At 34.4% G+C, this 14,130-nt stretch overlaps 1 protein-coding gene across 3 annotated transcripts in view; it reads left to right on the top strand.

Moving 5' to 3' along the window:
- The window catches only part of LOC128866653 (uncharacterized), a 50,419-nt gene that overhangs the window by 28,095 nt on the left and 8,194 nt on the right, over positions 1-14,130 (top strand). For 2 of the 3 annotated variants that reach the window (XM_054107553.1, XM_054107551.1), the window contains exons 1-2: positions 10,481-10,559; positions 14,035-14,120. In XM_054107553.1, the coding sequence (XP_053963528.1) occupies positions 10,481-10,559; positions 14,035-14,120 (165 nt within the window). Of the gene's footprint in view, positions 1-10,480; positions 10,560-14,034; positions 14,121-14,130 lie in introns of those variants that run through there. The other variant, XM_054107552.1, reaches the window with a different exon arrangement.

Genomic DNA, 14,130 nt, shown 5'->3' with positions numbered 1-14,130 from the left:
CATATTAGCACCAGTATGGCCAGATTACCATTTTCGTAACTTGATTTAGCTTTTTAATGTTGTTAGTCTCGGAGATTTAGTTCTTTCCTTATGACATTTTTCTAGCCTGTTCTAATTAAAATTTAATATTTATATTTTTGTAAAATATACATTTTTTTTTAAATTAGTTCAATAATTCACTCAGTTTTATTTAGCTTTACTTTTTTTTAACATCTGGTCGCACTGCCCGCGATTGCAGTTGTTGTTGGTGTTCTCCTGCTTTCAACAGTCAAATATCTCTCTTGCTACTGCAGTGTTGCCTAGCTTTGGATATAAAAACGCACTCAAATGTCCATTTAAAGAAAATAAAATACCAATTTTTTATTAAATTACTCAAAGAACTTTGTATACGTGACAAATTGTCTTGGAAATGTGCGTTTTTTTAACTAAATATGTTATGGATATGCACAATTTAATTTATTAGATTTTTTGTTAATATAAACTCTTTTGTTACGAGAACGACTTTTTTGCTATATTTAAGGTTATGTAACAGGATAAGGCACTCTTTTTGTAAAAATGTCGTTATGGTTTCTTCAGTATTTTTTGGTATTTTGTTGCTTATTTTTACTATGAATACACCTCTTGATGCCCTATGTTCCACTAAGGATTGAGGACCGCAACAAACGATTACACCTCTGAGGTTTTAATTCACATTCACTAAAATCAAACGCTTTTTTAAATTTCAATGTTAAAAGAGTTGAGGGAAGAAGATTTAATATTCTTGCATAAGGTTAGGAGGTTAGGAGCAAAAAATTAAATTTACACTTTCAAAATATCAAATTATAAAAGAATCAACAACTTTTCATTAGCACTAAAATCTTCTCAGAGTGACCTTTTTAACCTTCTTTTGTTTAATAATACAGTTTTCTTATTATCTTACAATTTCGGTAGCTTTAAATTAAAAAAAAGGAACAAACACCAAACTTAAAAGTTTTCACATTTTGAGTACAAAAAGCACTAAAATTATTGTGAAGAGCAAATGGTTGGCAACTCAGCTATCATTATAATCTATATGCAGGCAGTCTATATTACACTTTTGCAATCCATTTGTGGAACAACATCAAGACGCACGCCACAAATAGGAGGAGGGGCTCGGCCAAACACCCAAAAAGGGTGTAGGCACCAATTATAAAAAAAAAAAATCTAGAAATCAGTAGATGAAAATATTATAATATACTCGTATATATTTTTTTAAATAAAACCAAAATTGCAATGCTGTATAATGCAATTCCAAACGAGGGGAAGCTTTGTAGTCTCTGCACATACCATTGCTGCGACGGCAGCTTTGATGATGCATTAGGCATTTTAAAAAGTATACAAAGTCTATTTTTTTTGCATAGTTATTTATGAAATTTTTATTGCATAATTAAATATTCCATATCTGTACTACTACTTTATGGCACAAATATTATATTTGTTTTCGGGTGTAAATATGGTATAAATATTCTCTAATTAATAATTTCATTATTTAAAAGCTTAATTACAGGCATTAGTGTGCAGCAGAGCAAGGGGAAATTATGAAACTCCTCTGGCAAAATTTATGAGCAACTAGTTGACTGTATGCATGTTTATACTTATACATACATACATACATATGCCCCGTTTTTGCTTATAATATTCAACTATCTGCGTAAATTTAAAATTTGTATTTATTAAATCGCACTTAGTTATATGTATAGGTACACATACGCATACATACTTACATATTTACATATGTCGATATTTACTTTGGCCCACTTGCATACATAGACAACTAACGAGTTGGTTTTGTGCTCTATTAACTTGTTCAGTGCTTTTAATTGCGAATTTATCATAACTTCTACACAAACAATCATACAAATGTACATACACACATGCATACATAGTATGTACATAAGTATTTACATGTAAAACTGTGCGAGTAAATATTTATAGCTCCATTAATTTATTCATTTTTTAATTATCTATGAGTGTATGGCTAAATAAATGTGTACTCACGTTTTCGCTAAACGATGCTGTAAATAGTAAGTAAATACTTATGCATACATAGATACATGTGCGAATAGGTAGCTACAAATGTAGTAGTGGGCTTAATAGTGATTCTTCTGAAGTGGAAAGCAATTTGACTACTTAATATGACCTTGTTCGAGTGGCATCTTTGTAGGAAAAATAATTTTCAAAATGAAGTGCCCTTAGAGAATTGACACTTATTTGTTTATGTAATTTGAAAAATTCTCACACATTGAAACATACTGGTATACTTATACGAGTATACTATAAATTTAGTCATAAGTTACATAACATTTTTAATTTTTTATGCTCTCTATTATTCTATAATATTCCATCTACCACCAGCAAGCAGCAGGTATCTAGCGAATTCTAGGCTGAGGTGCTGAGGTCGCATATATAGGTGTATTTCTAAGTAGCTAAAGGTTTTATCCTACACAACGTTCACGTTCCAAGCTGGTTTATACATATATAATTGGCGCGTACACCCTTTTTGGGTGTTTGGCCGAACTCCTCCTCCTATTTTGTGGTGTGCGTCTTGATGTTGTACCCCAAATGGAGGGACCTACAGTTTCAAGCCGACTCCGAACGGCAGATATTTTTATGAGGAGCTTTTTCGTGGCAGAAATACACTCGGAGGTTCGCCATTGCCTGCCGAGGAGCGACCGCTATTAGAAAAATGTTTTTCTTAATTTTGATCTTTCACCAAGAATCGAACCAACGTTCTCTCTGTGAATTCCGAATGATAATCACACACCAACCCATTCGGCTACGGCGGCCGCTAGTTTGGGGTGCTAAAAATAGCAGCATTTAGCTTCTGGTAGTCAAAGACACAGTTATGCTGAGCTGGGCACGCGACCTTTGCGCCATTGATTGTAATGAGGTCGCCGGAAAGCCGCCAAGAAGGGTTCTGCAAATACCTTTTCGGAAATCAGAAAAATTATGCGGCCTTGAAGTAAGTTCACATATGCAGTAATTAACAATAAATCCACAAAAATTAATCTACCCGTTCACATATGGAAGCTGCAAAATTGACAATCAGCTGTTAAGACTGTTTTGAAAGGTTTCTTTTCATAGAAATTGGTTTCGTGTAATATTTTAGTGTTTTTGGTTTTTTCAATTATTATTAAGGATATGCAAAGAAGGCAAAGAGAAGCAAATTAAATTTAAGCAGCTGTTGGTAAACGACGTTCACTGAGATTGCAAAAAATTATAACAGCAATACGTGTTAGAAATTCGATATTACCTTTTATAATAAGCACTAAAAGGCCAAAGCGTCTATGGACAGACGCTGTCGTTTCCACGACTGTCGGTTCTACAGAACCGAAACAACCCGGATAAATGAGATAAATTTAAAAAAATTTTACATGCAAGTATGTACAAAACTACGAGTCGCAATTACTCAAAAAGCCGTGTAGTCTTCATCGTTGTCGAGTATAGCCTGGCATCCTCTTCATGCTTTGAACCAGTTTTTCTGCGTAGCTCGTCGACAAAAAGGACTAGATTTTGCGAATTTGACGCACGAAATGCTTTAAATCATGGACTGATTTTCCGGCAAGATGCGTTTTCATAGTTCCTCACACATTTTCAATGGCGGTGGCATCTGGGAACTGGGAAGGCCAGTCCAATACTGTGACGCCATTTTCTTCTTGTTGTTGTTTCTCAATGTGTTTTTCTGTGAGCAGTGGTTTCGATGATGTGGGACGGTAGGATATGTTCGCCTCCTTCAGTTGGCGTTCGATGGCGTTGATTCTCACATCTTTTCCCTTTTTAGCCACAAAGAAGAGTCCCGCTTAAAAAGTTGGACGATCACTTTATCCTACTTTGTTGGCTTCACTCGCTTCACCCTCGGAAAAGTCATCAACATTTTTGTACACCTTATACCGCTGATTCCACATCACAACAAACCTTTTGATTTTTAATCACTTTTGCAGCCGCGGCGTGAGATAATTTCGGCGATTTAGAATTCGTCCATAAAAATACCGCCTCAAAACGCTTTGCGTACTTCTCACTCATTATGGTTTGCATTGGCGTCGAATCCCTGGAGTGCGACTATTATGCAGCAAAAAGCAGAACGAAATATATCTTGAAGTTACAAGAAAAAAAACGGTTCTTTTCTTCTGACACAGACTGTATATCCGGCCAAGGACTGTAACTTCAGCAGCATTCCCCGCATATGTATGGGGAATGTTTATGCTGCTACAACAACAACAACACGCTTTATTCTGTAATATGAATGCATAATTAATAATTTCTAACAAAAATTTTATTAGAATTAATCCTACAAACCTATTTTCTTTGCCGGCGTCGATTCTATTTAGTTTTCACATTCATAATAATAATTATTGATAACACAGAAAAAAAAACAGAAAATACAACCCTGTACGGGAAAAAGTATCTTTATAATCTAAGTTTATTTTATAATCTTTTGGAAGTGAAGTTTTGTATTGTAAATCTCAATTTTTACTTACGGATTGGAAGTTAAGCTCGAAATAGTATTATAGATAATCTAGTTATACGCAAACCTATAGTTTTTTTATTCCTTGATAAACTATACATGTAGATGGCATTCTCAATTGAAAATAAAAATCAATTTAAGAAAAACATCATAATGCATATTCAGCTTTATCATAGAATTCGTCGTAGAAAACCTTCGAATACGAATGTCTACTACGAATACGAAAAAATTGTGATCGAGGCTTCCATGTAACACGAAAAAAGTGCTGCCAAACTCAAATGTCAAATTTTGCTTTTTCGACAACAGCTCACTTCAATGTAAACAAGACAATTTAGCAAATATTTTTTAAGTTTTTTGTCAAGTTAGCTGAATTTTCAAATTAAAATGTACTCGTTGACTTGTGGGGTTGTGTTAATGGCGAAGGAAAGTGAGAGAAGAAAACGGAGTCTCAGAATTGAGAGCAAAATATTGAGAGATGCAAGCAACTCTCTCTTTTTATTAAAGAAAAGGTTTACTTAAATACGGTTTAATCAAGGTTTATCAGAAATTACCGGTTAAATAAAGCTGCATTTACATACGTTTTGAGTTTTATTGAAGACAGCGCAAGCTCAGCGAGGTCGTCGTCCATAACTCCAGTTCTCCGACTGATTCTCCGCTCTGATTTACGGTTTCTTGCGGAGGGAGGCTATCACCACGGAGTTAGCAAAGATTTCGACGTTCCAATAGGGCTGTCGACATTTAGCTATTCACTAAAAGACATATTGGCGTCACTACAAACGCGATTATGACCACAGTGGGTAAATCTCGACATGAGTGCCAATGAAAAATGGGAAAGCAAGATGGGATTCTATCCAAAATATAGATTTCCTGGCATCATTTGGGGTGTAGATGTGCGCCCCATAAAAATTATTCCCACACTAAAGAAAAATTGCTCCACTACAACTGAAAGAGTTAGTAAAGTATCAATGCCATGATTGATTTCACCTTTATTAGCTCCAACCAAGTGGCATACTCCTGCCATGTTGTTACAACTTTACACCTGTGGAAGTCACATAAAAGTGCATATACTTCAAAAATTCCTTTTTATTTATAGTTTAGTTAATATAGGATTTACCTTTTACGGCTTTTTTATTTGGTTCTTTTTAAATCCCCTTTTTATTACTGGTTCTAATTTTTGTCTGTTAGTCTAACCTCGTTGTAGAAAAATTGTACGAAACTCTAAGATTTGACGTTTCGAGTGTATTCGGTGAATGCTACTCTATGAATTTCGAATGAACGTTCGGAGCTATTCGAAGTGTATGATTACAATTTCTTAGTTTCTACGAAAACCAGTCTACGATAGGGCTGATTATATCGCTCCTGGTCAGTACATGGCGCGGAACCTATTATGTATAAGCGGGTTAAATATTTAAATATAACTGCCAAACCTGCGCGAAATTTCGAAAAGTACAAGGTGGCGCAAAATTAATCATCCGGTTTTCTTTTAATAACTTTTTATATTTAAAAAAATGATTTTAAGATGATTTGTATTTTGACTTTTACGCGCTCCATCACTTGCCTCTTTGGATACTATAGCTGTCTAATTCAGAAGTGTCAAATATCAGGTCAGTCCATAAGTTCGTGCGTTTTTTAAAGGTGGTTTTAAAATTAATAAAAAAGATGTTTAAAGTATTTATTAATCAATAATATATTTTCCATCATTATTTACAATGTCTTCCCAACGTTTAGGCAAATTTTTAATTCCCAGCTCAAAAAATTGGTTGTCCTTGGAGCCAAAATACGCTTCGATATCCCTTTTTATAGCTTCCTTTGAGGAGTATTTCTTGTTACTCATATGGGATTGAAGTCCACGGAAAAGGTTAATATCACAAGGTGCAATATCCGGAAAGTATGGTGGATGCGGCATTAGCTCCCATCCGAGCTCGTTCAGCTTGCCTAATGTTTGCCTTGCGGTGTAAGACCGCGTTGTCGTGGCGAAACAAAACTTTGCGTCTATTCACTAAAGACAATCGATTTTTTTAAGTGCCTCATTCAGGTTTGATAGCTGATGGGAATAAAAATCAGCAGTTATCGTCTGGTTTGGTTTCAGAAGTTCATAATAAACAATACTGGCCATATCCCACCAAATAGACAGGGGAATCTTCTTGGAGTGAAGGCCATCTCTAGAGGTCGGTTCTGGTATTTCATCTTTATCTAAACATTGGCGTTTGCAAACAGGATTATTGTAAGGGACCCATTCTGCATCGCCAGTAACGATACGGTTCAAAAAACTTTCATTTTCAAGCCGTTGCAGCAGCTGAGAGCACACATTCACTTTCTGCTGAAGATTGGCGACGGAAAGTCTATGCGAAATCCATTTTCCCAGCTTTGAACCCTTTCCCAACTGAACCAGGTGCCTGTGAACTGTACCATGCGTTGAATTTAACATCTGAGCTATCATATCGACTGTCAAATTAGGCTCAGCTTCCACGAGTTCGAGCTAGGCGTCGGAGTTAAAGACCGGCGCGCGGGGCATCCTCCACGTCGCAGTTACCACTTCGGAATTTTGAAAACCACTTTTGCGCAGTCCTTACACTCACGGTATCCTCTCCGTGAACAGTGTTTATTTCTGCACCAGCAGTTGTTGCATTTTTACCACTTTTATAAAAAAAATACAAAATATGCCTCTTATACGCGTTAGAAGATTTCATTTTATTTTTTAACAACACGTAAATAACAATATAAATAGTTCCGTTATATTCCGCGAATAATTTTTTGTATGCAAAAATCGTACAAAAGTGAAATTATGGGTAAAATACGCACGAACTTATGGACTGACCTGATATAATTAACGTGCGGCGCCATTTGCAAAAACTATAAATCTTTCGATAGAGTAATCCATTTTCCGGCGCTTTGTATTATTCGAAGAATTGTTTTCTGCTACACCATTATGATCTTTTCTGTCACACCGGTACGTTCATCCTTTTGTAAACACATACCTGTGCGGTATGTACCTACGTATGTGGCTTCATTCAATTACGTTAAAAATTATCAACTAAAATATTGCTTGAAATAATTATACAATAATTTGGTGAGTTTGTTTTGCGGAAATAACACTTAGAATTTTTAATTGAATTTCGTAAGCGCAGATACAGAGGAGTGTTTAAAATTTAAACGAATATGGCACGAACATTGTATTATCCAAGAATAAGTTTTTTTTTAATTATATAGAAAGTGTGTGCATAACTAATAAATAAATAAATAAATAAATAATTGGCGCATACACTTCTGTTGGGTATTTGGCCGAGCTCCTTCTCCTCCAATTTTATATATATATTTTTGCAGTCAAGTCATAAAATTAATTTTTACATTAAATTTAAATTCTCTTTCATGAAAAATTCGGGGTGAAAATTTAATGATTCGCCATGAAATTGGAAAAATGTCCTTAGTTTGAAAGAATTTCATTTTATTAGCAAGGGCTCATTATGCTTATAAAAGCTACATACAGATACGCATATTTACACAGTCCTTGCAGTTTTTCAATAAAGAAAAAATACTGCGAAATCTTATTTAACAGTTTCCAATATTTCCACAAATTTATCAATAAGTTCTGTATAATCTTTTATTTAAAGATCCACGCTTCAAAGCTCTTCGGTTTGTTAACCAAATTTTTTTTTTTAATTTCAAAAATACGAATTTCAAACAAATTTTCTCTTCATTTATAACCAAATTATTCTATACTTAGACCGCTACTTAACTTAATCACATTTTTTTGCCAAACAATAATAAAATAATTTCCCAAACTAATTGATTTGATGCGACCTCAGTTCAGAGTTCGCGAAGTTGAAAATTTTTGCTTGCGCAAACCTCTAGCAAAGTAGGGAAAATGGAGAGATCGAAATGAAATTTTGATGGGAAGCTGATAGTTTCTGCTGGAAAAATGTTTACCAGCAGGAGAAATAGCTGGTCGAACACAGCTGGTATATGAATATAAATAATTTAGTTAAGAAAGAAGTAAGCAAATCTAGTTTGGACTCTGCAGAATGTGGCGGGGAGCCCTTTCGTATTTTCCATTTTTCTTATTTCACTTATTTCACTTTTAATTTTCTATTTAAATAAACCATGAGCTAACCGTGGAACCTGCATGTTTTTACCTATTTTCTGTTCGTTTACTATTTGGAATATTTTTCGCTTTGATAGAGACCGGATAGCAATTCACCAGAATTTCGTTGCTGAATAAAATTTACCGGACAAACCTATGGTCGATGGTCAAACAGCAGTAAAAAAAATATTAACTAAAAAAATTGAGCTATCAACCAGAAAGTAGGCTTATTGAGTAATCGTCCACAATTTCTTACTGCAAGTTAAGTTAAGTTACGAAAATTGACTGTTCAAAATAGAAAATTAAAGTTAAATAAAGTTACGTGTAGACAAACTGATTTTTTACATAAAAATACAAATCAAACGACTACTTTTTGTTATCTAATAAAGTGTAGAAAATAGATGTCCAACACAACTAGACAATCTCAAGCATTTTGAAGTCAATGATTAGCTTTTTTACGTTTTTTCTAAAAACTTTTTATCATTTAATCGGAATAATCACTAAGAACCGAGTACCCCCACTCGCGAAATACCAACTTTCTGTGTTCTCCTGACAGTGCATATTTTTATCGTTGCAGCATGATGGCGACCGCCGTAGTCGAATGGATTGGTGCGTGACTAGCATTTGGAATTCAGAGAGAATGTAGGTTCAAATCTCGGTGAAACACCAAAGTGAGGAAAAAGTTTTTCCTATTAGCGGTCGCCCCTCGACAGGCAATGGCAAATCTCCGAGTGTATTTCTGCCATGAAAAAGCTCCTCATAAAAAATATCTGCCGTTCGCAGTCGGCTTGAAACTGTAGGTCTCTCCATTTGTGGAACAACATCAAGAAGCACTCCACAAATAGGAGGAGGAGCTCGGCCAAACACCCGAAATGGGTGTAAGCGCCAATTATATATGATCAAATAAATATAAAGTAGGGTTTCTTCTTAAAGAGAGGACTTTACTGCTTAATTCCTACTCAGCCCAAATTGGCACTTGAACCAAGTATTAATAGGTATTCCAACGCTGATTAAAATTATGGACGTTAATGTTGGATGCCGATTAAACACAGTTTCTTACTTCGAAATTATACTAGTTGGCGCAAAATTGATCACCTGTGAAGTAGACAGCTGCAGTATACAAAGAAACAAGCGCACATAAATTTCAACATAAAGATTTTTATCACTTAAAATTTAAAGTATCAAATGAAAATTGCTTATTAGTATCCTTTTATATGGAAAAAATGGGGCCGGATTGGCCATGTTCTTCGCAGAGGAAATGGTGTCTTAACAAGGACCCCATTGAGTGGAACCCCCAAGCCAGCTGCAGACTTGGAAGATCAGCGAATACCTGGATACGACTGCTGGAGTCAGCATCAGCGCCATGCAGCTTAGCTGGAATGAAGTAAAGAGATTGGCGCTAAACAGACCCGAATTGTAGAAATTCATTGTGGCCCTATGTTCCACACTGGAACTCTAGGAATTTATGATAATAATGATCCCTTCATATATACTAGGTACAACGCTTCTTAAAAATGTATAAGAATCGTTAGTAAAAAATAAAAGTAAAAAAATTAAATAAAAAAAAAAATCACTCAAAATATTTTTTTAATTTATTTCATAAAAAATAAAAGTAAAAAAAATCACTCGAAATATAAATTTTTTAGCAAACAAGTTATACAAAAACAATATTGGATACTTCACCTCGTTATTGTTCACCTCCAGACTCATTTATAAATGTATGTAAATGTAAAATACAAATAATGAATTTGTCTTAAATAATATTTAAATTTCTTTAACAAAATATAAGTTTTAATATACAATACAAATGAAGTTTCCAGCTGTCTTGCATACTTTTCTCCACTTTTAGTTTCAATAACACAAAGGCTTAAATTTTTTTATTAAATTTCAAACGCTGAACATTTATCTTACTTTTTATGCAGATACTAAACAATATGGAACTTGTTTCAAAATCGAATATGAGCACCTTAGAGGATCGTTCAACAAAAAGTATGGGTAAGTTAATAATTTCTTCGTTTTTTAATTCATCCTTTAAAGTAAATATTTGACATATTTGCATTGAAAAAAATTACATCTCGCCAGCACTACTACAACACCACAGTACAATCTGTGTAGAGTGAACTAATTCGTGCAATGCTCACACGACCAAGAGTGTTCATAAAACTCGATTTATGAAATAAAACACTCTTTATTTATTTATCTTTGTTTTTGTACAATATATTAAATTTTATTTAAAATATTATATCATATTAAGGGGTTACATACGCCCAGCAGCGCCAAAAATGCGCTAAAAGAAAAACTGTTTTTAGAAGTGATAGCAATAGAACTAAATATAAAAAAAATGTTATATTGTTATGTATTATATTATAAACAATATTAGTATAATACATAAACTTTATAAAAAAAATTTATTTTAATTTTTCTTTACAAAAATTAGTATATAGAAAATCACTTGACCCAAAGTACAGTGGAAAAAACTTGATCCACGGTCAGCATCATTTCTTCTTAAAATGTTGATGGATCTGTAAAAAGTAAAAAAAATCTTGTAAAATAAATTAGTATATTAGTTATAGTCTGTCGAGCCGGATTTTTGAATTTCGAAAAAGTTTGCAATTGACGGCTTTTTAAAAAAGTATGCGTTTTACATAATAAAATTTTTAAATTAAAATATAAAAAATCAAATCTATAAAAGAACACTTTCAAATAATAAAAAAAACCGCATAAAAAATGGTAAAAACTGTATGAGTTATAATGAAGATCGTGCCGGAAAAGTAGTTTCGATAAAAACGAGTTTTAACGGCCAGCGGCCTCAAACGAATGACAGCTACCTGTGCGCATTAAACTCTCGTCGGGCAGTTACATTTTCTACTATAACTTTGTATTTATGGGGAATTTTTACACTCGACTTCCACAGGAATACGCCTAAAACTATAAAGAATAATAATATGTAAAAAAATCGATGTTTTGAAAATTTTGGACGTATATAACCCCTTAAATTCAATTCAAATATTTTTACAATTTGTCCGGTTTCTCCTTTAAGATTCTCCTTTACAGCCTCCCTCGTCCCAGCCTTGCTAATAGCTTACACAGACGGCGGCGTTAATCGGGCTTACCGACGCAGTTAATTCTAATTGAAATTGTAGTGTAACAGACGGTTTTTACTCGGATTAGTGAACGGCTGATTTGTTTATTGGATAGTTGTGTCAGTAAAAGATTGATCATATGCTAAAAAATAATATAAATATTTATTTAAAAAAAATATTGATGTGCTATTTCTCAAACTGCTCCGTAATATCATAACAATTAATGAAATTTTGAACTTGTTAGCGCAAAAATTAAACTTACCAAACTGATAGTTAATACTTGGAAGAATTTAAATGAAATTTAAATGTATACTGAATAAGTAATAGGATTTGGTAACGTGAGCTCCAAAGACATTTGTAGGTAGGAAGATGAAAAGGTTGCACTACATTTTGTGACATCCCACAGGCAGATATCTACAACCAGCCGGAGCTGTTGGTGTAATGGACGCGATGAGATGTAAGGTTGATGCAATAGTTTTCGAAGTCTAGCTGCCAAACCAGGACATTTACAGAGAAAATGTTCAACAGTCCCCTGGTCCGAAAGGTCCCCAGAGCTTCTGCAATGGGGTTTAAATGGCAAACCTAGCTTTTCTGCGTGTGAGCCAACCGTCTAATGACCGGTAAAGCTATGAACTATGAATTTGGAAATTTAATGGTCTAGTCAAGACACATCTAGTCAGTAAACTCATCACAGAACTAATTATAAATACAAGGTGGCACAAAATGATGATTAATTTTTATACGTATATTAATATTTTTTTTCGCATAAGTTTTTTATTTAATAGAAAAAAAAATGATTTTGAGTGATGGAAATCTTCGTTATACCCTATGATCAAAAAGTAAAGAGAAGGTGATGTTGACTGTTTTCTTCGATTGCCAAGGCGTAGTGCACCATGAGTACCATCCATCGGTGCAGACAGTCAATAAAGAATATTATTTATCCGTTTTGAAGCGTTTGAGAGATGCTGTACGCCACAAACGGCCGGAAATGTGGGCAAACAATTCTTGGATTTTGTATGATGATAACGCGCTATCGCAGCGAACCCAAATTGTGCTGGATTATTTGACAAAATACCAAGTAAATACCATCGTGCAAGCACCGAATTCACTTGATATCGCCCCGTGCAACTTCTTTTTGTTTCCCAAGTTGAAGTTACCACTTCGTGGAAGAAGATTTCAGTCGACAGAAAGGATCAAAGAGAATGCGACGAAGGAGCTGAAGGCCATTTCTTCGTCGGCCTACCAGGGGGGTATGGAGGACTGGATTTGACGTTGGCACATGTGTGTTGCGTCAGACTGGTCATATTTTGAAGGAGATAAAATAAGTTTGGCTGAAATTTAACTCTGTTTTGTTTTATTTAAACATTCCCGGTACTTTCTGATCATAGGGTATACCTGTATAAGTATTTGTACACTGCAGCTGTCTAATTCACATGTGTCAAATACGACTGACGTACGACGCAATGTACAAAAATCATACATTTTCCGATAGGCTAATTAATTTTGCACCATCTTGCATATTTATGTATAAGTACTAAGTGAATCGAATACTCTCAGTCTGCAACCCACGGCCATAATTCAAAGGAGGAGACGGCAATCGAAGAGATTTATGTAATGGCAACGGGTTGAGTGATCTCTGAACTATTTTTAAAGTTTGATCGAAAATGTCTTATAAATATTACTGGATACTTGAAAGACGAGACTGATATCTCCAAATTCATTTGCAACCAATAATGAAAACAAAATATTCCCTTGGAATTCAATACACTTCCGAATTCTCTTGAACGAACTTTCAAAGCACTTTTGCCACTCAGAAGTGGATACTTCCAAAACGAGCTTAAGGCTTCAACAACTTCTTCAGGCGTTAAAAGAGGTTGACCACTATTGACTAGCACTACTACCATTAAATTTATTACATCAGGTTCTATTTAACTTAGATGTTCCCTGTCTCAGGCTCTGAATTGGTTGAAAGCCAATTTCTTTCAGTAAATATTCCCCCTCGCGCAAAATTTTAAAATATCTGCAATACGAGCATTCGTGATTTCATTCGGAACAACTGATCTCGTTGAAAGATGCGCAGTCGTGTCTTTGTCAAAGTAATACAATTGCACTAAAAAATGCTCCCACCTTTTTTAAATTTTTCAACTGACTGAAAAAGAACAAATAAAGCTCGTAAGAAAAAAGGTTATATGAAAGTTTATGCTAAAAAATATAAAGCTTTTCGAGAAAAATATCGAATTACAGCTCATCGCACGTAGCGTTGCAAAGGCACAAAATATAAAAAGGCAACCCTCGCACCTAATATGCTTGTCTAAAATATATTTCGAAAATATTGCACTAATTGGCTTCACAATATATTTTTCTCTTTATAATCTCTAACTGTTTAGAAAAACTAAAAATGTTGGACATAACACGAGACAGACCAGTCAAAGTGGCTGTAAAGGTGGCTGTGCCAGTGCGGGATCATCCAAAGGTAATGCATA

Source organism: Anastrepha ludens, chromosome 6 (assembly GCF_028408465.1).
Source record: "Anastrepha ludens isolate Willacy chromosome 6, idAnaLude1.1, whole genome shotgun sequence".
Classification (NCBI taxonomy): Eukaryota; Metazoa; Arthropoda; class Insecta; order Diptera; family Tephritidae; genus Anastrepha; species Anastrepha ludens.
This window is presented reverse-complemented; position numbering and strand designations above follow the sequence as displayed.